The sequence below is a fragment of the Scardinius erythrophthalmus genome (genome assembly GCF_964197995.2).
Source record: "Scardinius erythrophthalmus genome assembly, chromosome: 18".
Taxonomy (NCBI): Eukaryota; Metazoa; Chordata; class Actinopteri; order Cypriniformes; family Leuciscidae; genus Scardinius; species Scardinius erythrophthalmus.
Window position 1 is genome coordinate 1,795,698 of NC_138238.1, and position 22,068 is coordinate 1,817,765.

At 37.9% G+C, this 22,068-nt stretch overlaps 1 protein-coding gene across 3 annotated transcripts in view; it reads left to right on the forward strand.

Moving 5' to 3' along the window:
- pald1a (phosphatase domain containing paladin 1a) overlaps nt 1-11,055 on the forward strand; it is a 78,919-nt gene extending 67,864 nt beyond the window's left edge. For all 3 annotated transcript variants that reach the window (XM_081392648.1, XM_081392650.1, XM_081392649.1), the window contains exons 19-20: nt 144-299; nt 10,237-11,055. In XM_081392648.1, coding sequence (XP_081248774.1) covers nt 144-299; nt 10,237-10,386 — 306 coding nt within the window. In that variant the 3' untranslated portion in view covers nt 10,387-11,055. The remainder of the gene's footprint in view (nt 1-143; nt 300-10,236) is intronic.
- Nucleotides 11,056-22,068: the final 11,013 nt, after the last annotated feature.

The following is a 22,068-nucleotide window of genomic DNA, read 5'->3' on the forward strand; positions in this document are numbered from 1 at the left end:
ACTTGAGCAAAAGTACAGATAGTAAAATTGTGCTCCAGTGCTCAAAGATAGAAGTCCTTGACTCAAATATGATCGGTTTCAGTCCATCAGGTGTTCACTTGAACGTTGGTTATTCATGGCTCTCGCTTGTGTCTGTCGGACAGATCAAGAGCTGTAAATGTGAGCCGGAGATCCAGGCGCTGACGCTGAAGAGTTTGCTGTATCTGGAGCGCTACATGTACCTGATCCTCTTCAACACGTACCTGCACCTGGAGAAGAGAGACTCGTGGCAGCGCTCCTTCAGCCAGTGGATGCTACAGGTGAGAGGACACCAATAACCCTTTACAACCTCAAGCTAAAATAGGTGTTTTTCACATATTTAGATTTTTTTGACTGTACAATTCTAAAACAATGTGCTATCTTAATGTGCAAGGTGTCATCTTTTTCAGAAAACGATTATCGCTGTTATTGACCATTATTGTGTGTGGTGAGTTGGTAAAAAGAATGTAAATAGACAAAAAATAAAAAAAAGAGAAGAAATTTACTGATTTTTATTTAGAAAAAAAACTAAAAAAATCATGAACGAAAGAAACTAACACTTAATAGTTCAAAAATTAACTATAATACATATATACAAGTCTTTTTTGTGACATTGGGTTGCACAGTTTTCATAAAGGACACTTTGTTTCATCTTCTTCGTCCTAGCGTTTGTCCCGCGCAGGTGCAGGGTCCGCTTTTTGGCAGGCTGCTCTCCATCTATTCCGGTCCGTAGTGTCCTCCGGGGCGACTTGCATGTCCTTCATATCTTGGTTGATCCGGTCCATCCATCTCATCTTTGGGCGGCCACGTGGTCGCTTACCGGGTAGGTCAAGGCGCATAGCTGTCTTCGCCACTGAGTTCTCATGGCTGCGTGTTACATGGCCATACCAGCGGAGACGAGCCTCGAGCATCTTCTCCGTAATCGGCGCTATTCCCATCCGCTTCCTGACGTTGATGTTCATGACGTGGTCTAGCCTTGTCAGCCCGAGTGACCAGCGGAGCATACGCATTTCCATGGCGTGTAGAAGCTGGCCATGTTTGGCAGTCGCTGGCCAACACTCAGCGCCATACAGGGCGACAGGGCGTACAATGATCTCATAGATTTTGGACTTTAGGCGGATGGGCATTCGGCGATCGCATAGCACTCCCGTGACTTGGCGCCACTTTGACCAGGCAGCACTCACACGTGCGCGGACATCTGGGAGGGTGTCGCCGTTCGATGAGAGTATTGATCCGAGGTACTTGAAGTGTTGAACTTTCTTTAGATCCGTTCCGTCTATGCCAATGGTACCATCAGTCTGGGGGCCACACTCTAGGTACTCCGACTTTGCGAGGTTGAGTTGCAAGCCATTTGCATCCAGGCGATCTTTCCACTGCTGCCCTTGGTCTTGGAGGTCTTGCCGCTCCCTGTTGGCGAGGAACACATCATCGGCATAGAGTAAGGACCATGGATGGGGCGTCTGGAGGTCCCGTGTCACTGTGTCCATGCATGTGATGAAAAGCAAGGGCGAAAGGGCCGATCCTTGGTGGACTCCTACGTTGATGTTGAAAGGGGGTGATATCCCAGCTGTGCATCGGACCACGCTCCTGACATCTTGGTATAAGAGTTGCACCCAGCTAATGTAGGCTTCGGGTACGTGGTGACGTCAGAGGGAGGCCCAGATGAGGTCATGGGGAACGCGGTCGAAAGCCTTCTCCAGATCCAGGAAGACCATGCGGACTGGCTTGTTCTTTTCCCGGTGTTTCTCCATCAGGAGGCGGGCAGCGTGGATGGCGTCTGTGGTCCCTCGTCTTTTGACGAAGCCGCATTGATTTGGGCTGATTTTAATAATGCTTCGGAGGCGGCTGTCCAGGATGCGTTCAAAAATCTTCATGGAGTGGCATAGGAGTCGAATCGGCCGATAGTTCTTGCATTCAGCAACGTCTCCCTTGCCCTTCCAGATCGGCACCGTGGTGCTGATCGTCCAAGCGTGCGGGACTTTGCCCTCACTAATGATCTTGTTGAATAAGGTGGAAAGGACCTCGGCTCCTCTGTGCCCCATCAACTTCCAGGCTTCAGCAGCGATGTCATCTGGGCCGGTGGCTTTGCCAGTCTTCATCCTCTTGACGGCCTTCGTGACTTCAGAGACGGTGACTGGCGGTACAGGTCCAGGGGTGGGATCCAGGCTGTGGATAGGCGGATGCGGGAACTCTTCGTTTGAGATGGCTGCGAAGTACTCACATATACAAATGCACACATTCATAGACACGCGCACACACACCACATGCTTGGATACGTGAAAGAGTAACGGCCATCCGCTTCCCAAGTTTCATTAAAAATCATCCCAATCCCCTCTTCTGCTGTCTACCACTTCTTTCGCCATGTATTTGTTCGTTTCTTTTATTATTTTATGCAATCCAAAACACTCTAACCTGCCACGCTTCGTATCGCTCTGTTCAAATCCTTCCTTCCCGCACTGCTGTCATTTGCAGACGGAAAGCATGAAATTACCGTAATAAGCCGTATATTGCCGAAAAGCAGAGATGGGCATAAATACATGGAAATGTATTTAAAATACAAATACAAAATACTGTGTGAAAAAATGTATTTAAATACAAATACAGTATTTTGTTTTTTGAAAATACACAAAATACATGTGAAATTGGCCATCTAGTGCAGGTATAGGTCACAGTGGATGAAGAAACTACATAGGCCTACTGACTTTTCATTCCTAACCTCATCTCTGCCCTTTCTTTCTTTCTTTCTTTCTTTCTTTCTTTCTTTCTTTCTTTCTTTCTTTCTTTCTTTCTTTCTTTCTTTCTTTCTTTCTTTCTTTCTTTCTTTCTTTCTTTCTTTCTTTCTTGCAATTACAAATAAACTTATGCAAAATAGCAGCCATTTATATACTTTTTTCTGGTTACAATGTAGTGTAGTCTATTACTTGTGGTGAACTATTAAAAAATTCATACTGTATGTAAAACTGTGGGAACCTTTTCTGCTATCTAGCAAAGAATATGGATGGTAAAATCAATTTACTTCACAGTAACAACATCATGGTTTCAAAATTCTTAATATCAGTTTTGATATTCTTTCATGTTAACTGAAGTGAATAATGCACTATTTTAACTTTAATCAACAAGTAGAACTGATCATGACATTCTCACCTTATTCCCAAAAAAAATCGCTGATCCAATACTGAGCTAGTGAATGTCTGAACTAGTTGATGCACAAAATCAATACCCTGATAAAGAGGTTGACAGGCAAAAAGTATTTTATGTATTTTGAAAATACAAAAATACTCATCTTAAATGTATTTAAATACAAGTTACATTTGATTTTTTCCAAAGGCTTTAAAATACAAAATAGAATACGTATTTTAAATACGTGTATCTGAAATACTGCGCATCCCTGCCGAAAAGCGCATGTTGTCTACTGTCACGGGTTGAAGAGTTACGGTTAAATGAATACAGCTTGCTGGTATGTGTCGGCGACGACACAGCCGGTTCTAAAGGGATAATCAATAATCTGCATTGAAATCCTGCCATGCTCTAGTTTCACAGCACAAATGTGTAAATATGATGAATAGTTCTTTCCTTGCTGCTTCTCCTACTTTGCAGAAGGCTGTTGATAAATAAGTCATTTGCACCATAATTTCTGCTGAGTTCATCATGAAACTCCACTGGTGTTTTGCCAATAGAACTGAACTATACTTGGTGTGATTTTGTCTGTGATGTGCAATTAAGCCACATGAATATTTCATGTTGCAGGAGTTCGTTTATTATTAGTGGCCTAACACCTATTGTATTCATTTGTCGTCGTCTTCTGCTTTTTAGTCAATGGCAGCCCATAGAAGCATTTGGTAAAAAGTTGTGAAATTTGGCACACTGATAGAGGACAGTCCCAACATTCACGTCTGCCAATTTGGAGTCTCTAACTCAATCTCTCTAGCGCCACCAAGTGTCCGATAAATATGCATATACGGTTTTGAAACTTTTGAACTGTAGAAAGGCTAGAAAGAAAATTCCTACAAAAAAAACTTTTTCGAACTCCTCCTAAACCAATTTTTTTACAAATTTCACCAGATTATCTTTAGACCATACTGACAAAAAAACATGGAATTCAAGTTGATTAGTCAAACCGTTCTCAAATAAACCGTGAACGAGTTTGACGAAGAGCGCGCCAAAATGAACGTGAGGCTGTATCTCCACAATGCTTTAGCGTATTCTGACCAAACTTGGTGTTTGTTATGACAACTATGACTTGAGAGTATCTGCACAGTTTCAGCACAGCGCCACCCAGTGGTCAGGAGATATAAAAAAGGATATATTTTTGCATATAACTTCTAAATGGTTTAGCCAAAAATAACAAAAATGGCCTCTTTAGTTTCGGTGCAGCGTGATACCCCAACGATACCCAATTTTCCAATGTCAGCAATTTTGAATTTTGTTGTAATTGATATACAAACGCATTGGCGTATCGTTACGAAACTCTGAATGTGCCATCGGCACCATTCCCTGAAGGTGCTCAAAGTTTAGAGACAACGCCATCTTGTGCTGAAAAATCCATGAAATAAAAAAAAAATGCTAATAACTTTTAATTAATTGTGTCTATTGTAAAGAAACAGATCTTAATAGATTCCTTGGGTCATGCTGAGAACATAGACACCAACTTTCCCATAATCGGCCGAACTCCCTGTCCGACGTTTTGATTTTCATTAAAAACCTACTTTTTTTCTTGTATTTATGGACTTTCCACCATTTTACTTAAAATAGTCTCCAAATGTCTCGACTAATTTTAGCAGTTGGTCTGATTTTTTTTTTTTTTTTTTTTTTTTTCATGAATAGTCGGTCCTTGCTGTTTCAGAACTAGTGAGGTTTTTTTTAACAGCATCCCTTATTTAAACCTCAAATACAGAGCAAATGCTACTCCAAATTTGCAATAAATGTTGTAAATGTTATCACCCATCCTAGTTGTTGATCTTGCTTCAACTTCAAACTTGATTTTGAAAGTCCATCACAAACCTCAGTGAAGTTTAACTGTTAACTCCAGGAAAAGCAAAGCTTTAATGCGTTGTGTGCATTTGTCCAGCTGTCTGAGAAGCTCTTCTTGATTGTTCTGTGGTGAATTCTCTTCTCCCGTGTGAATCTGTGCTTGCCGAGCCGTAGCCATCGCTTCATTTGGAAAAGTTCCCTGGAATTTACAAGCTTATTCTAGCATCATCGAGGCCGCTAATTCACACGTCGGGTTTCATGAGGTCTCTCTGTGTGTGTGTGTGTGTGTGTGTGTGTTGAGGCCAGCTGCGGCTCACGGTAAAGTCTGGAATTTACTGCCATTCCAAACAAATGAGTGTTTCCCCCCTGCGCAGAACAGTGCGACTGATGGAGGATTGAAAGAGGCCAGTTCTTAAGTTTGGTTTTGTTTCCCAGTGTGATTTGGTGCAGAAGAACCTTCAGATTTGATGCACTGAGACACACCTTTATCAGCAGAGAAACATGCTCAGTTGAACTAGACTAATCCAGAACAATTTCTGATTAACTCATCAGTCAGCATCACTGTCATGTCACACGAGAACATCCGGCCTGATTTCTGGCCTAACTCTGTCTAATCAATAATCACAGTCTGGATTGTGGCTCCAAGCTCTGACCCCGTTGATGTGACTATAGCCGAGAGTTCGGCACGCATGAGAGGAATGTTCTCGATTAAATACGACATCGACGTGCTGTAGATTAACACAGGAAATCTAATATCTAAAAAAGAAAAAATACAAATAAAGACAACCTTTGTATACTGTGCAAGTCAGAAAGTGTACAATAGCATTTTGAAATATTTAAAATATTTTTTTACAAATAATTTTCTTTTAAAAAACTTACGATACTTGAAATAAAATAATTTTTAACTGCAACTAAAATATAAAATCTTTTTTAATGAAACTCCAACTTATTTTTTGTGATCAAATGTTTATTGAAGGGAACAAAACAAAATATTAAAGCATTTCAAAATCACAACAAGCAGTCAAAAACAAATTTGTATATATCTCTCTTTGTATATTACGGAAGCCCTGAAACGCAACTTAAAAAAAAAAATCTGTCAAAAAAAAAATAAAAATCTAGTATTTCGAGATTACAGTCGAAACGTTTCGACTTTAAAGTCTTCTGTAGAAGTTGTGTGTGTGTGCATTCATAATGGCGCGCATCCACTGGTGCATAGGGCGTGTTTCCAATTCCAATTTCCAATTTTTTATATAATTTTTATTATTATTATTTTTTATAATATTATTTTGTTTAAATCACATCTATGGACTGATTTGATTCTATTCTAGTCAATATTACCATTTTTTTAATTGATTTACAGAGACGGACAGACTGTGAACCCTGATGAGGTTCACTGAGTGTAAGTGTGGATCTTCTCAGTCTTTTACCTCTTCCAGTTCTTCAGATTAGAGCCGATGTGCAGTGCAGAGATAAGATCTAATGAAGTCCCAGTCCAATGAGGAGTCGAGAGTCGCTCAGTGTTATCATGTCATTCCCTCAAGAGCAGCTCATGGCGAATTATTGATCATTTGTAAGATTTACTTTGGATGGACGCTAAATGGATAATTCAGTGGTTTTAAAAAAATATTTTGGTGGTTCTTGACATTTTTGAGACCTTCTGCACTTTTTTGTTCTTAAAATCCATATTATGCCCTTTTCTAAAGTCTTGATGTTATTTTTAGGCTCTAATAGAACAGGTTTTCCTGCTTGAATGTTGATTATTTTCCTCATATTCTCCATTGTTGCGGCTCCTCTCTTCCCAGTCTGTCAGTAACGCTCTGTTTACTTCCTGTCTCTATGAAGCCCCTCCTCCTGAAAAGCACACTGTGCTCTGATTGGTCGACTGGAGCAGTGTGTTGTGATTGGTCAAGCGATTGTCAAGTTTAAAGCCCACAACACTTACAGAGATTCAACCATATTGCAATTGCATTTTTCAATAATGTCAGTAGAGTTTGAGCAATTAGTGTTTGAATTCTATGTGGCTCAACTTAAGCTGTAAATTATGAGCAATTTTGTTATATATATATATATATATATATATATATTTATATAAAAATAAAAAATAAAAAATATATATATATATATATATATATAGTCTAAAGACTGTTGATAGACTCAAGTTCAGTCTGGTTTATAAAATCTCTTTTGAAGTGCGTTGAAAAGTCAAGAACCGTGAGTCCTGGAAATGTTTGTTTCTCTCCTACAGCGACGTTCATCATGTTGACCGGGTCATCGGTCCACCGAGGTCAAAGGTCACTGCTTGTTTCTGACCCCTTTCTCAGTGACTCGTCACTAGCCAGAACATTTGCAGGGTGTTTGAGGTCTCAGAGGTCGATATAAGTGCATATGTGCAGTTCGATTTATCCATCAGCATCAGGGTTAAAGTGGACTGATGGTTACAAATGATTATGAAAAGGAAAGAGCGAGCAGGATTTATTATTTTGACCTTAAAATGATAGTTCACCCCACAAATAAAAACTCTATCATCATTTACTTGCCCTCATGTCATTTCAACCCTGTATGACGTATATTTTCTTCTGTGAAAGACAAACTGAAGAACGTATTTTGTTACAGTCGGCACGTTTCCATTACAGGTTTGCGATTATTTTTTATTTTATTTTTCCCTAAATGTCAGCAAAAAACAATCGCGAAATGACGCCGTTTCCATTAACCGATGTTATGCGACTAAAACTTTTTCCCCTCACGATAAGTCATTCTAAAAACCATGTTAGTTTCTGGGTGATTCTCCCTCAGATCTGCTTCGAGGTCTTGATCGTGGCATTTATTTGAGGTTTAGAATCCATTATTCCTGTAATTCTTTTGTCTTTTATGAGTTTAATAAAGAGCTCTGTCTCGTATTCTGTCCAAACACACCGCGTCATCTACGTCAGCTGACTGTAAATGCGCAAAAAATGTTTCCATTGCAGTTTTGCAAAATATTCCTTTTTTGAGTTGCCTGAAAAACCCCTCATGCGAGCGTAAAAACTTTTCTGCGATAAATGGGAGTTTTTGCGCAATTGACGTGTTTCCATTGGGCGTATCTTCAATTCGCAATTTCAAATTGCGCAGTTTGAAGGGTAATGGAAACGCGGCTAGTGATGCCAGAATTTCTTTCCTTTTTTTTTTTTTTGAACCTTTAAGGTCATGTGATCAGTGTTTGAGGTGATATTCACACTGTGTCACTGTGTGTGTGTGTGTGTGTGTCTGCAGACAGTGTTCTTGTCGGGAGATTTACAGCTGCTAATATCGTGTGTTTGTCAGGATTTCTCTGGCTAAAGAGCAGCAGAGGATGATGGATGGGGTTCTGCGCTCATAACATCTGCGTTCTCTGTCGTTTTACTGGAGCCGAGTGTTTGTCTGCGCTCTTTCCTCTTTGTGTCCAGTGTTTGTTACTTTTATAGCTGCCGGTGGGAGTCGATCCAGGTCCCGTTCGCACCTGACGCAGGGAATCATGGGTACCTCGAGTGTTTAAAACCTCAATCCAGCTGTGCGTCAGAAACTCTCATTTATGATTGGACTACAGCTCTCTGAATAAAAACACAGATACTAACCGCGTTTGGTTGTCGAAACTAAGGCCTTGTCAGCACTAATATATTTTAGTTTGATAACGCATATTTTTCTCTGCATTTTGGCCTTCTGTCCACACTGATACAGGGTTTTAATGAATGAAAACGCTCTCCAAAGTGGATAACTTTGAAAACGCCATTTTCGCATTGTATATGGACTGTCAAAACGGTGGCATTTAAAAACGATGACGTATGTTTAGTCATGTGACGCATATTGTACCAATAGATATTCATGTTTATAGCGGTATTGTGCATGTTACGTGCTTTTCACTTTCACACTGATGCTAAAATATGTTACTTCACACACTCTTCATATCACAGTCAGAAAGTTTACTCACATTTGCTGAGAGCAGTTTTAGACCGAACATATAATGGTGAGTGAGAGCGACCCGGACGCTTCAGTGAATGCCGAGATATTTTGCTAAAAATAAAATGATCCTGTCAGAGGAATTGTGTGACAACTTAATTATTTGTTTTTCAGTCTATATAGAGTCAGTGAGCTTTCGTGAGGGTTTACGCATGCGCATTAAAGATGAATTTAGCGTTTTCAGGCGTTTTTCCAAAAGATTCTCATCCGCACTGAAACACGAAAACTCAGTTTTCAAATGTATCCGGATTTTTGTAGACGTAGCCTACCAGTGAATGTTGATTTGACAAAGTTTAACAGCTTAAAGTCTTAAAGTTTAAAAAAACAGTCTCGAGTCGCACGGGTTTATCTGTGGCAATATCCAACAATACATTTTATGGGTCAAAATTATCCATTTTTCTTTTATGCCGAAAATCATTAGGATATTCAGTAAAGATCATGTTCCATGAAGATATTTAGTAAATTTCCTACCGTAAATATATAAAACATGTATTTCTGTGAGTGAATGCTGCACAATCGCCAACATAAATGTAGAACTTTAAAGGAGATTTTCTCAATGTTTCGATTTTTTTGCATCCTCAGATTCCAGATTTACAATAGTTGTATCTCGACCAAATATTGCCCTATCCTAACAAACCACACATCAGTGGAAAGCTTATTCATTCAGTTTCAGATGATGTATAGATCTCAATTAAAATAAATTGACCCATGTGACTGGTTTGTGGTCCAGAGTCACATATGTGTCTTTATATACTGCGTTACTATAAGCTAATGTTATAGTGCTCTGTTGGATGGATGGATGGACCAATATAAACAGATGACGGATGGATGGATGAACAGATGATGGATGTGTAGTTCAGAGGTTCAGGGTCGTGACCCCTGTAGTTTCTTCTGATTCTGTGGCCTTGACTTTTTCAGCGAGTTTTACCAGCTCTTGAATCAACAGAGCCAAAGTAAACAGGCCTGCAGTGCTGCTTTATACTGTGTGTGTGTGTGTGTGTGTGTGTGTGTGTGTGTGTGTGTGTGTGTGTGTGTGTGTGTGTGTTTATGTGTGCGGCTTGTTTTACCCCGTCAGGGCCAGATGTCACCAGTTCACCGGCCCGAACGACTCTCAGGGTCCCAGAACCGTTACCAGTTTAACATTCGTCTTTGTGAATCCGAGTACGAGTGGAATTGGCCACACTTGAATTAGTCTCTGAATGACAGGAAGAGGAATAGCACACGATCCAGTCCAACAATGAATTAATTTTGTATGTGTGTGTGTTTTGTGTTCAGGTGGCGTCTCAGGCTGGAGTTTATGAGCTGTTGAATCAGTTGGGCTTCTCTGAGTTTGAGGACCTGAGAGACTCAACTCTCTGCCGTCTCCGTCGCCGTTGGCAACAGCAAAACCGCCACGGGCTTCCGTTCAGAGGAGAGTTCATCTGATGATAAACGTGTTCGTTTCTCTCCTTTCAGGACGACCAATGCTATTCAAGCGTTTAAATCCAGTCGAACGCCACTGTGAGGAACCGAACTGAAAACACGAGCGTGAATATTCATCACGTCTCACCTGTGGATGCTGTTTTTCTCCTTTATTAATGTCATTTGAGGTTATTTTCTCTTTCCGTACAGGTATCTCACATCTACTATTAACCTATTTTTAATTTAACTTTTAATGTCTCTTGTAGCTTACGGGATTATTTGACGTGCGTTTGCTTGTATAGTTCGTTCACTCTGTTCCTTTTTTAACATTTGAAGGCTGCCAATAACTGTGATGTTTGTTTTATAAATGAGCGTTTTTCATGATGAAGACTTTCATAATGGCAGTGTCCATTAAAAATCTTTGGTAACAGGAATGTGTTCGTTTACTGACTGTAACTGGGACTATTCCTTTTTTTCCCTCATATTTTTCATTTGACAGTATAGCAAGCATTATGAGAGCTATCATTTCACTACTTAAGAAAAATAAACATTAACTAAAATAAAATGTAAAAAAAATATATAAAAACAAACTTATTTTATTTCTCATTTTCATGAAAAACAAATAAAAATGACAAAAACGCACACAAAAAATACAAAAACTTTAAGATTAAAATAAAATCTAATTTCAAATCTAAACAAAATGTCTATAAATGGTACTAAAATAAGTATGCTATTCAAAACGCATCAATTCACTTATCACTTATTTCATTTGTGATAAAAAGTAAAAGCATTATTATTCATATACATACATTCATATATAAAAAAGCATGTTTCTGCATGTAAACCGCTATATTTAGATATTGGGAGTGTTTGGCATCTGGAGTCGTCGGGGACGGAGGAGAACATGCTTTGCATCATGGGGAGGATTAGACTCTCATTAGAGGGGCTTCAGAGGCTTGTGGTTTTTAATTGTCTGTGGAAAAGTGGAAGAGACGAGACTTGGGGGGGGGGGGGGGGTTCTGTGATGTCGTCATGCGGTTGAGCTCGAGGCGAAACACATGCGGCTCCAGTCGATATACAGAACGCACAAACACAGTCAACAGGCTGAATATAAATACTGTATTAATGCAGTTTTTAGTTAATACTCTTCAGTGTTTCTGCTGCCATGCGGTGATAAAGAATACAATAATGCCTTTATTCTTACCAACAAGGACACCTTACAAACTGGCTAGCAATCATAAAAATATAAGACGAACAATAAGTAATTAAAATGGGTTTATGTTAGAATTTTCATGTATTAATTGCTTTTTTATTGCCGATTTGTGAACAGCTTTTTTTTTTAGACCTTCGCTCGACTTCCTAGGTCGTCAATGAAAGCCTTATTTTTGTGTGAAGGATTTTTGCCGGGAAAATCTAAAGTACTTGACGTTTACGCTCCCGAGAGCCTCTCGTCCAATCAGCGACGCATGAAACGAATGCTTATACAATGTTCAGGATGACACCGAAAGAGCCGTTCTGTGCTGTAATGTCAATGTGTCGTGCAAAGAAAAATGATTCATTCAAACTATAGTCTCACAGTCAGAGTCTCAAATATACTTCATAATCAAATTAGAAATTAGTGTTTGCAATATAGGATTAATATAGGAATTGGAGATCGGATTTATATCCGTTTTGCGAAAACACATTTACCTGACCAAGTGTGGTGACCAATGAAATTGTTTTGATTAATCCGATAGCCATCCAATCAGTAAAAGCCAGGTGTAAACAGGCCCTAAGGGAGGGCGGGATCTCATCCTTTCAAAGCTAGCTTGCTATTGCTAATGCTAGCCTATATCTGAAGATTGCCTACCCTATCTTTAATCAAATAAAATGAAATCGCAAAAGCCGATGTGATGAAGCCTTCAGCTGTATTAGAGTCGAACCTGTGCAGCGTTTGAGTGATTCCCCTGATCATGTTTTTGATCAAATGCACCATTTTCACAGTCGATGAAAATGAAAAAATCCCACAGATGCGCTGAAGGAGAGCCATATAAAGCAAGAGTTTGAAGAACTTGATGTTTCTGAGGTAAGCCACAACAACTAATCAGCGACTTCAAATCAGAGCTATTGCATGATCTCAATCTTCCCTTTGCAACTCAGTTGTCAATTATATGTCAGTTTCCTGTGTGATTATTTTTACAAATGTGATTTCACAAGACCCTTATTTCACTGACTTCTGCCAGACAGTAGCCGCATGTTCTGCATGTTAATACAAAAAATATTGCTTCCAGCAACCTGCATGTGATTTGTTTGTCCTGTGGTTTCAGAGGAAGTCCTTCCACCATGCAAACACCAAACTAATGTGTGTGAGAGCGTCTGCGAAAGCGCTGGGGTTTGTAAATATTTGCTGATACAAGTCAAGTCAACATGTTCAGAGCCAACGACAAAACGCCTTCTCAAAGATCATGATAGTTATAGGTTTGCATTTAGTTTATATATTTATGTGAAATTTCAGCTTTTTTTTCCCCAAATTAAAAATATTTTTCTTTAGTCTGGCCTTCCTGTAATATCTTATTATGATTTTTATATCTTTCATATGTTTTTCTTCATTTTTAGTTATTGTATGTCTTCGTAAATCCTTATAAACTTTATTCTTATTTTGTATCTTAGTGGGTCTACTATCTACTGTATTTATTGTTGTTGTTGTTTTGCCTTTGAAGTGCTATATAAAGAAAATTTGCTTGCTTATATTCAGCTAGCAAAATAGTTTTAGTTTAGTTAATAACACCATGATTCAGCCAATGACAAAACTCCTCCTCAAAGATCATTATAGTTATAGTTTTGCATTTAGTGTATATATATTGAAACACAAGCGTATCTTGACGTTCGCTGTTTGAGAAGATCAGAAACGTGTTCTGGTAGCGATTCCTCAGGAAGTTTCCCGTCCTGCACGTCTGAGGAAAACACATGCCTTGTTCTCCTGCAGTGGGCTTTGAAACACTGATACTCCAGATCTCTGATTATCTGCAGGTACGGAAGTTGTTAGGGGTTTAATCACATTGTGAGCCCTCTTAGATTAATGGAAATGAAACCAGAGCACCTCAGATTAAAGCGGCTCCGTGCCAGACACCGCAGACGAGAGTTTATCCTCAAACTCCTGTTAACTTCACATGTCTCTCTGTTGGTCGTGTCTCCTAGAGTCAGAATGGTGAGAGTCTTGAAGAGACAGTTCACCCTTGAATAAAAAGTCATAATTTACTCACCTTGGTGTTGTACTAATGCAGCATTGCAAATTTTTAATTTTTTGGACCACAAAAGGAGATTTTTTTTGATAAAAATGTCCATATAATGGCAGTGAATAGCGACCAGCATCAAGCTTTTTTTTAAAAAGACGCAACGATATCACAGAATGATCCAATGCCACATAGGTATGCCTTATGAATTCCAAGTGAAAGGGTTTGGTGAAAAACTAACAAAAATGAAATGTATTTAATGAAAATCCTGACCTGCTGTGAAAAAACAACATGAAATACAGTTCCTAGAAATCCTCAAACAACTTTCTTCACCGAGTTAAATATCTCCAGACCGGATATCTGGTTCTCCAGATAACTACTTGTACATCAGAGAAGAAAGTACATGGATTGTATTTCATGTCGTGTTGAAAAGTCTCATGAACACGCAGAAGATCAACGGCTATGGTCAGGATTTTCATTAAATAATATATTTAATTTTGGTTTGTTTTTCACCAAACCCTGTCGTAAAGCCTTGAACACTGCGATAAATTTTCACTCTCAGAAAAAAAGGTACAAAAGCTGTCACTGTGGCTTTTCAAAAGGTACACCTTTGTATCTAAAGAGTGCATATTAGTACCAGAAGTGTACATATTAGTTCCAAAAGTGTACATATTAGTTCCAAAAGTGTACATATTAGTTCCAAAAGTGTACATATTAGTTCCAGAAGTGTACATATTAGTTCCAAAAGTGTACATATTAGTTCCAAAAGTGTACATATTAGTTCCAAAAGTGTACATATTAGTTCCAAAAGTGTACATATTAGTACCAGAAGTGTACATATTAGTTCCAAAAGTGTACATATTAGTTCCAAAAGTGTACATATTAGTACGTAAATGGTACATATTAGAACCCTTTTGAAGGATACTGTCCTAGTGACAGCTTTTGTACCTTTTTTTTCTGAGAGTGAACAACACAGGATCATTCTGTGATACTTTTACGTCTTTTTAAAAAAAAGTTTGATGCTGGTCTCTATTCACTGCCATTATATGGACGAGTTTATGCCAGACATTTGTTAAAAATTCTCCTTTTGTGGTCTGAAAAAATAAAGATTTGCATTCTACAATTAGTACAACACCAGGGTGAGTAAATGATGAATTTTCATTTTAGGGTGACCTGTCCCTTTAAGGCCCGTTCACAATTATAAAGGTGTGATCACATTACTGATATTTTACGAAATTTTGCGGGTGAATTCCAGTCATTTCGATAGTACAATATGCCAGTTGAACCTTCCTCAACCTTATTAGGAAAAATACATGATTTCTTATAGGAAAATATCATTAATCTAATAAAACAATGAATAAAAACATTTCCATGACAGTAACTTCTAAGCAGAACCAGCGGTTTGAGATCTTACATCGAGCTTCTGACTTTAAATATTATTGATCACCAGTTATGCTCAACAATCGCAAGATAATCATCAAATAGGCCCTGATATACTCACAGCAAATGTCTTTTTCGTTCTACACCTTAGTTAGCCAACTAACTACTGTAGTTAGCGTCCCCCTGTGGTGAAAATCCAGCTTTTACTGTAGTTTATGTGTCTATGTGGTGTTTTTAATATGCTTAAACACAAACCATGTGTAAATTCATAAGTCGACACCATTGCTGAGTATTTCCTCCTTAAAACTGCAGTGAACCAAAGACAGTCTCAAAAACACGCTTTGAAATCGCTGGTGTTTCTGACGTCACAAACTACCTTGTAACCAATCAGATCAACGTGTGATCGTCAACCAGTGGATCTCTGAGCTCTTGTCATATTTTATTACCATTTTCCAACCTATAGCTAATAAACTGTGATAATGTGAGAAATACATCATTTAATCACCCTCATACCATTGATTTTTGGATGAACACTTCCTGAAAGTAATGAAACAATACCCTGTTCCTTTATCAGAATCATTTCGTTTTTGTTGGTTGTGTGTGTAGCTGAGAGGTGAATCTTCAGTCTCCTAACTAGCATGTCTCTCAGGATCAGGTAGGAGTGAATACACTGCTGTATCTGCATCTGTAGAGGAGTGTGTTCTGAGAGGACGATATGGCGGCCGGCTCTTTGAAAACTCTTCCAGATCCTCTGAGATCTTCTCCAAGCTGAAACTCGAGCCGGCGCTTCAGAGAGACGTGAAGACTCAGCCGAACAAAGAGGAGCATTGAGCGGCGAGCGGCCCTGGACTGCGTTACTCAACCTTCAGTTATAATTAAAGCTTCTCCTGTCATTAGAGAAACACGTTCATCAGAGATCATCTGCAGCGTCAATGGCTAAAAACACTTCATATGGAGAAACACGGCACTGGGATCTGCTCCTTATTAAGTGAAAAAATAACTCAAATTCAAAGTCAAATCAACTCAGTGTCACTTTAGCTTCATTAACATAATGAATTTACACATAAGAGTCATTCTCGTGAAATAAAGCGATTTGTGTGCCTAAAGTCACTTATTTGATATTAACTGTAGGCTATACTGTAAACATGTTTTGAAAGTTGTTAATAAAGCATTGGTATATGTTTCATATCATGCTTTAACTTTTTGAGTAGTTTGGTTATTTATTTATTTAATTAATATAAGTAAGGCATAATTGACTCCGGGCCATTGAATTATTGAAAAATAATGCACGCCTGAGGTGGTAATGCCGTTACACATTGCGTGTGCATTATTTTTCCGGAGTCAATCATTCCGCTTATACCACAGTTACCACACCTCAAAACATTGTTCAGATTATGTATTTTAAGACGTTTGTGAGGTTTTTGTCTTTAAAACGCTCTTGTGTGCAGGACTAATTTCTCACGCATCTCATCCCACATCGTTGCTGATTCCAAAACGTCATTTTAGAACGAGTAACGGAGGATTGAGACACTGATAGCAGTTATTAATGCAGTTATGAGAGAGAGAGAGATTAAGTGTGTGTGTGTGAATTACCTGAGTCTGTGTGTCTCTCAACAGTGTTCGGCAGCAGCGTCTCTCTCTACTAATAGTGAAACTGTAAGTTTATCCGCTTCAAGAACAGTGCCGGTATTGCCTCAGTAATGAGAAACGTTATGAAGCTTTTAAATCGTTAAACTATTTTACTGATAAAATCGTCAGAGCGGCGCTGACAACATGTTTCTGCGCGAGTGACTGTGTGTCTGTACTGTGTGTGTGTGTGTGTGTGTGTGTGTGTTTGAGTGGGAGAAAGAGAGTGTGTGCTTTCTGTACACAACATAATTTTGTGGTTAATACATGGAATTAATTTGTATTTTTTTTTTATCCTATTGTTCATCATATTTATTTGCTTGGTCACTGCCATTGTGGGTTTTGGTTCTTTTGTTGCTGTCGACTGTAAAGACCTTTGAAATAACTGAGGCGAAGTGATACGGAACTGTAATGCGGTCAAAACCTGCTGGAACTACTTTAGCTGTGCAAATAATTGAACACCTTAGAACGTTCGTCAGCCAATCAGATTCAAGCATTCAACAGCCCGTAGTCTAAATTCTGTTACCACTTATACTAACTTTTAAAATGACTCTGGTCTTTCTGAGGTCACTTTTAAGGGAGTGAAATCACTCTTTTATCAGTGTTTCTTTTGATAGTTTACTAACTCATATGTTGATAGCAAATCTGAATATTGGGTGAATATTGACATTGATCAAAATGCTCAGATCAGTTTGATAATGTCACCATTTCAAAAGATGGATCAAATATGAAAATTATAAGTAAATAATCAGATTATAATTAATAAAGTTGAAGTATCTGAGCATGAACAAAATGAACATATTCTTGTTTTAAAGTTACAGAGAAGTTGAACAATGAATGTGGAGATGAATGATGATAACAGAGAGATAAAGAATCACTTCTCTGCTTCACACACTTTACACACACTGCTTCACACACACTTTTATCCAGCTTGATGTGTCTGTATCTGAAGCCGATCGTGACTGAGAGCCGAGGGAAGTCGTGCTTTAGAGAAGAACGAGTGTGATTGAGTTTCTCCTGGATCCAGCATGAAAAAACAACACAGAATTGAAGCTCTCAAGGGCCGTTAAAGTGTCTCATTAGTGACTAATAATGATATTAAAGATGTGACAAAGTGGGTTTTGGATCTCACTGACTTTCATTACAAGAACCGATGAGAGTCAAATAGGTTTCCCTTACGCAACAAAAATATATTTCTCAATATATTACGTGACAATATATTTCACGTGTCTCCATATATTGTGAAATTGACATAGTAATATATCATATGATATATTATATAATAATATATTATATATGTAAGTTATATATTGCAATATATGGGACAATACTGCAATTATTGCCGTTTTCATATATTGAATAAATACATATTATTATACTATTTAATATATTGTTATGTATATTGAAATATATCCCACATTATATGAAATTATATATTGGAAGAGGCATTGTATATATATGTAAATATATATGTAAAATTATATGCAATAATATACCTCAATGTACAAGATAATATAATCAGATTTATATGGGAACATATATTAAATATGTTGAAAAATATATTGATTTATATTACATAATATATTATATAATTATCATATTATATATTGTATACATGGTAAATATGAAATAATCTAATGTACAATGTCTGTCATATATTTTAAAATATAATAGACTGAATAAGACATCGATATAGTTCACATTAACTGAATGAGGTTTATTATAAAAGCAGCAGCTGAATGACAACTGTTCTTCATTGTAAACAAATAAAACAGTTTTTAGTGCAACAAAAACAGAACAATCCCTCAGTGGAAAAAACAGGACAACAATCCTTTAGTGCAGTGTTATGTTATGGTGCTAAGAGCCAATAGGAGTGGCGCATTCAGATCGCGCTGGCGCCGCTGCCAGTGTGAGCAGGGGAGAGAGAGTCAGATGAGAGCAGATCTGATGAAACAGCAGGCAGCAGCACAGAGCATTTCTCCAAAGCATTTCTTCTCTTAACAAAAAAATGTGATTGAGGCCCTGTTTACACGAGAACGCTCGCGGGTGAAAACGTAAAAATATTTTATCAGATGTGCCTTTCGTTTAGACGGCGACGGCGTTTTCGGGGCTTAAAAATGCAAAAAAGTGAAACCACCCTCCAGAGTGGAAATCTTAAACGCTCCACCGTCGCGTTTCCGTCTAAATGGTAAAAACGCAAAAGTTTGCTAGACAGTGAAGGCACTGATCAGTGCTTCACATTGCCGCCTAGCCGCCTGGAGTGCATACTACATTGAATTTCACACACTTTTGCGTCACCATATGCACGCAGATTTCCCCCCGATAACGCTCGTCTAAACGCAGAATAAAAAGTGATCACTTTTGCGTTTTCTCTTCAGATCGTTTCCGTGTAAACGTAGCCTGAGTGCGCTTGGAAAGTTGGACTTTGGTCATGTTGAGGATGAAATGTCATGTGGGGGAATTCAAAATGTACAAAAAAAAAAAAATGTTGTAATTGCTGCTGTTAATGATAATTTAATTTATAATACTCTCATCTACATTTTACAATATATGAATCAATACATAGCCATATATGGCCCATCCATATGGCTATATAATGTAAAATATAATGAATGTCATGCAAAAATTTGATTTGGACTATGAGCTTGCTTAACTCATAAAAAATACTTTGTTTCAAATTAAACATACATGCAATAAATGTAATACAGTTTTGTTTGTATATCAATGTATTTTAATATATGAATCAATATATAGCAATAGGTTGTCCATCCATACATTGCTATATATTTTCAAATATATGAGGAAGTTTCTGATACATTGAAATATATTTTCTAATGTATTGCAATATAAATTCTAGTATATTGCAATATATTTTTGTTTCGTAAGGGTTGGAACGACTATGTTTACTATTTAAAAATGAATGAAATGCAAAGTTTGTTCAGGCCCTTTATCCTCTGAGTCCTTATACAGCGTTAAGGGTTGAATAAGTGTTCTGCAGAATAAAGGGCTTTTTATCATTTAACATTTCTGCATGAGCTTCAGTTAATCACTGTCGAAAAATTATAGTTAACTTCAGAATTGTCCCATAGCGACAATTCTGATAAAGATAAAATCCCTTTATTCTGGCGAACAATCACATACAAGCCATCACTTCTGCTTCCCATCCGACCCATGTATTCAGAATGTGATCTTTTGTTCTGTAAATGTAATTTGCTGCTGTCTTTTTCTGTTTATATTGGCTCTGTCTGGATCTGTAGTCATACTGTGACTAATAAACACCTGTGGTGATTGTTTACATGCTTATAATAACTAGTTATGGCAGTGAACAGTGTGTTTTCAGTGTGAGAGGGATCACATGTCAACTTCTGGCTCAACCAATGATGTGAGTTTGGGGCGGGACTGTCAGTTTGACTGACCAATGACAGACAGCTGGAGTGTTTGGGCAATTCAGTTTGAAAAAGTTTAGCATTTTTCTTTGGTGATGCTAAAGACACACTGAACCCGGCTATGACTGGACGTCTGAAAGTCTGAAGTACAGTAAACTTGAACATCATTCACACAATCAAGAAGCTCTGCAAAGCCTGACAAATGAAATAATAGTCAGAAAAATCTTTTGTTTTTGTTTTTAATGGAACAGTTTATTAAACCATTAAACAAAATATTAAAAACATTTCAAAAAAAGTTGCATATGTGTTTTTAGTTGCATATATTGGATCCATCAGGCTTTTATGGTTCATTTAAAGTAAGAATGAGGAGGAAAAACAGCTCAGTTTTATTCAGAGGCTCAAAATGAGCAAAAATATGAAATTTGCTGCAGATGCTGATATTTATATGGACAAAAACTGATGAAATTCTGATGCTTGTAATGGAAATCAATGAGATCTTTATAACAGTAGAGCAGATACTTACATAAAATGAATATCAATATCAATATCTGCCAGTAAGATGATATTTTATGATCAAAGCTCTGTAGTTTTAAAACATAATGCGAGATGAACTAATAACCCTTCCTCAAAAGCCTGATGATCTTTTTTGATACTCCTGATTTTCCTATGAAATAATGTCTGGATAATCCAGTAAAGCTCAGTTGCTTCAGTCCAGGAAGGGTTCATGTTGAAATCTAAATCAATCTAAAATCAGTAAAGATTTCACAGCATTTTTGCAGCAAAGTTTTGATAATTTTAACATTTAGAGGCCTTGGAAATTTGCATATGAAATATGATACAGAATATTCAGTTATTTACCTTCTTAAATGGTTTGTCTTGACAGGTTTAGAACAACTGATGGTGTAAATATCAGAGCTAACTAACGGATGATGGAGAGCTCTCATATTCTTAAAGGTAAACATTTAAATGTTGTGTCATTTATTCACCATAAATTGAGTTGTGGCGCGACTGATACGGTATAAATCACCGTCCGCTGTTCCAAAGAGCAGGAATAAAACAGCACGGGATGGACGGACATGAGGGTCAGTGAATGATGACACAATGTTCATTTTGGCTGAACTATTCCTGTAATGAATGACTAACATAAAACCAAGCCATGAGGCTTCTGGACTGTGTGTGCTGGACAAGTGTGTATGACTCAATGACTCCAGCTGGAACAACACGAGTGTGTCTTGAGCTTCTTAACAAGACCAGTTCACCAGAGTCAGTCCGCTTCATGAGCTCGGTCAAGGTGTGTGTGTGTGTGTGAAGGACACATGGATCTCGACCTCTAACAAGCAGAGGTGTGTGTGTGTGGACTAGAGTGTTACTGGATGCTTCTCGTAAATTGACTGATTGCCGTCACTCAGTCTCGCTATCGATGAAGATGCCGACTTTTAGGCTCCTGGAGTTTATCTTTCTGTTCTATCACTAATCACAATCTCTCCATCACGGCTAATTTATTCATAACATGCTAATTATCAGCACTGGCGCGCCTGCGTCCTCGTCCAGTAGGGGGAGCTGCACTTCAAACTCACTTAAATGAGTTTAACTCTTTCTACCAGGGGTCACACACACTGTATATACAGTAAATATCATTTAATTACATCATGATTCCAAATCATCCACTGAGCACTAGGTAAATTACTGTCCATTGAAACTCGTTTTCTCGTAAGCATTTAGTCAATGCTTAGAAATCAAATAAAACAAATTTTGCCAAAAAAAAAAAAAAAGTGTCCATAAGTCCATTAACAGTATGTTAAAACCAGTGAATAAAACCTACCTTAATTTTCATTGTTCTTTTTGCATTAATTTCAAACAAACAAAAAGTGAAATATACAAATAAATAAATATATCTATATATTTCATGCAGATTTTTTTAAATTTTTTTACAAAATATTATTCTCCAACGTGCGTTCATGAGAGCACCACAAGGCATGCATTTGTGTCGACGCCAGAGCGGATGTTGTTACGTGAACACATGTCTGAGATTAATATTTTGTAAATAAACTTTTTTGCGCAAACAAAGCACTCGCGTCGCTTCCTAAAATTGAGGTTAAACC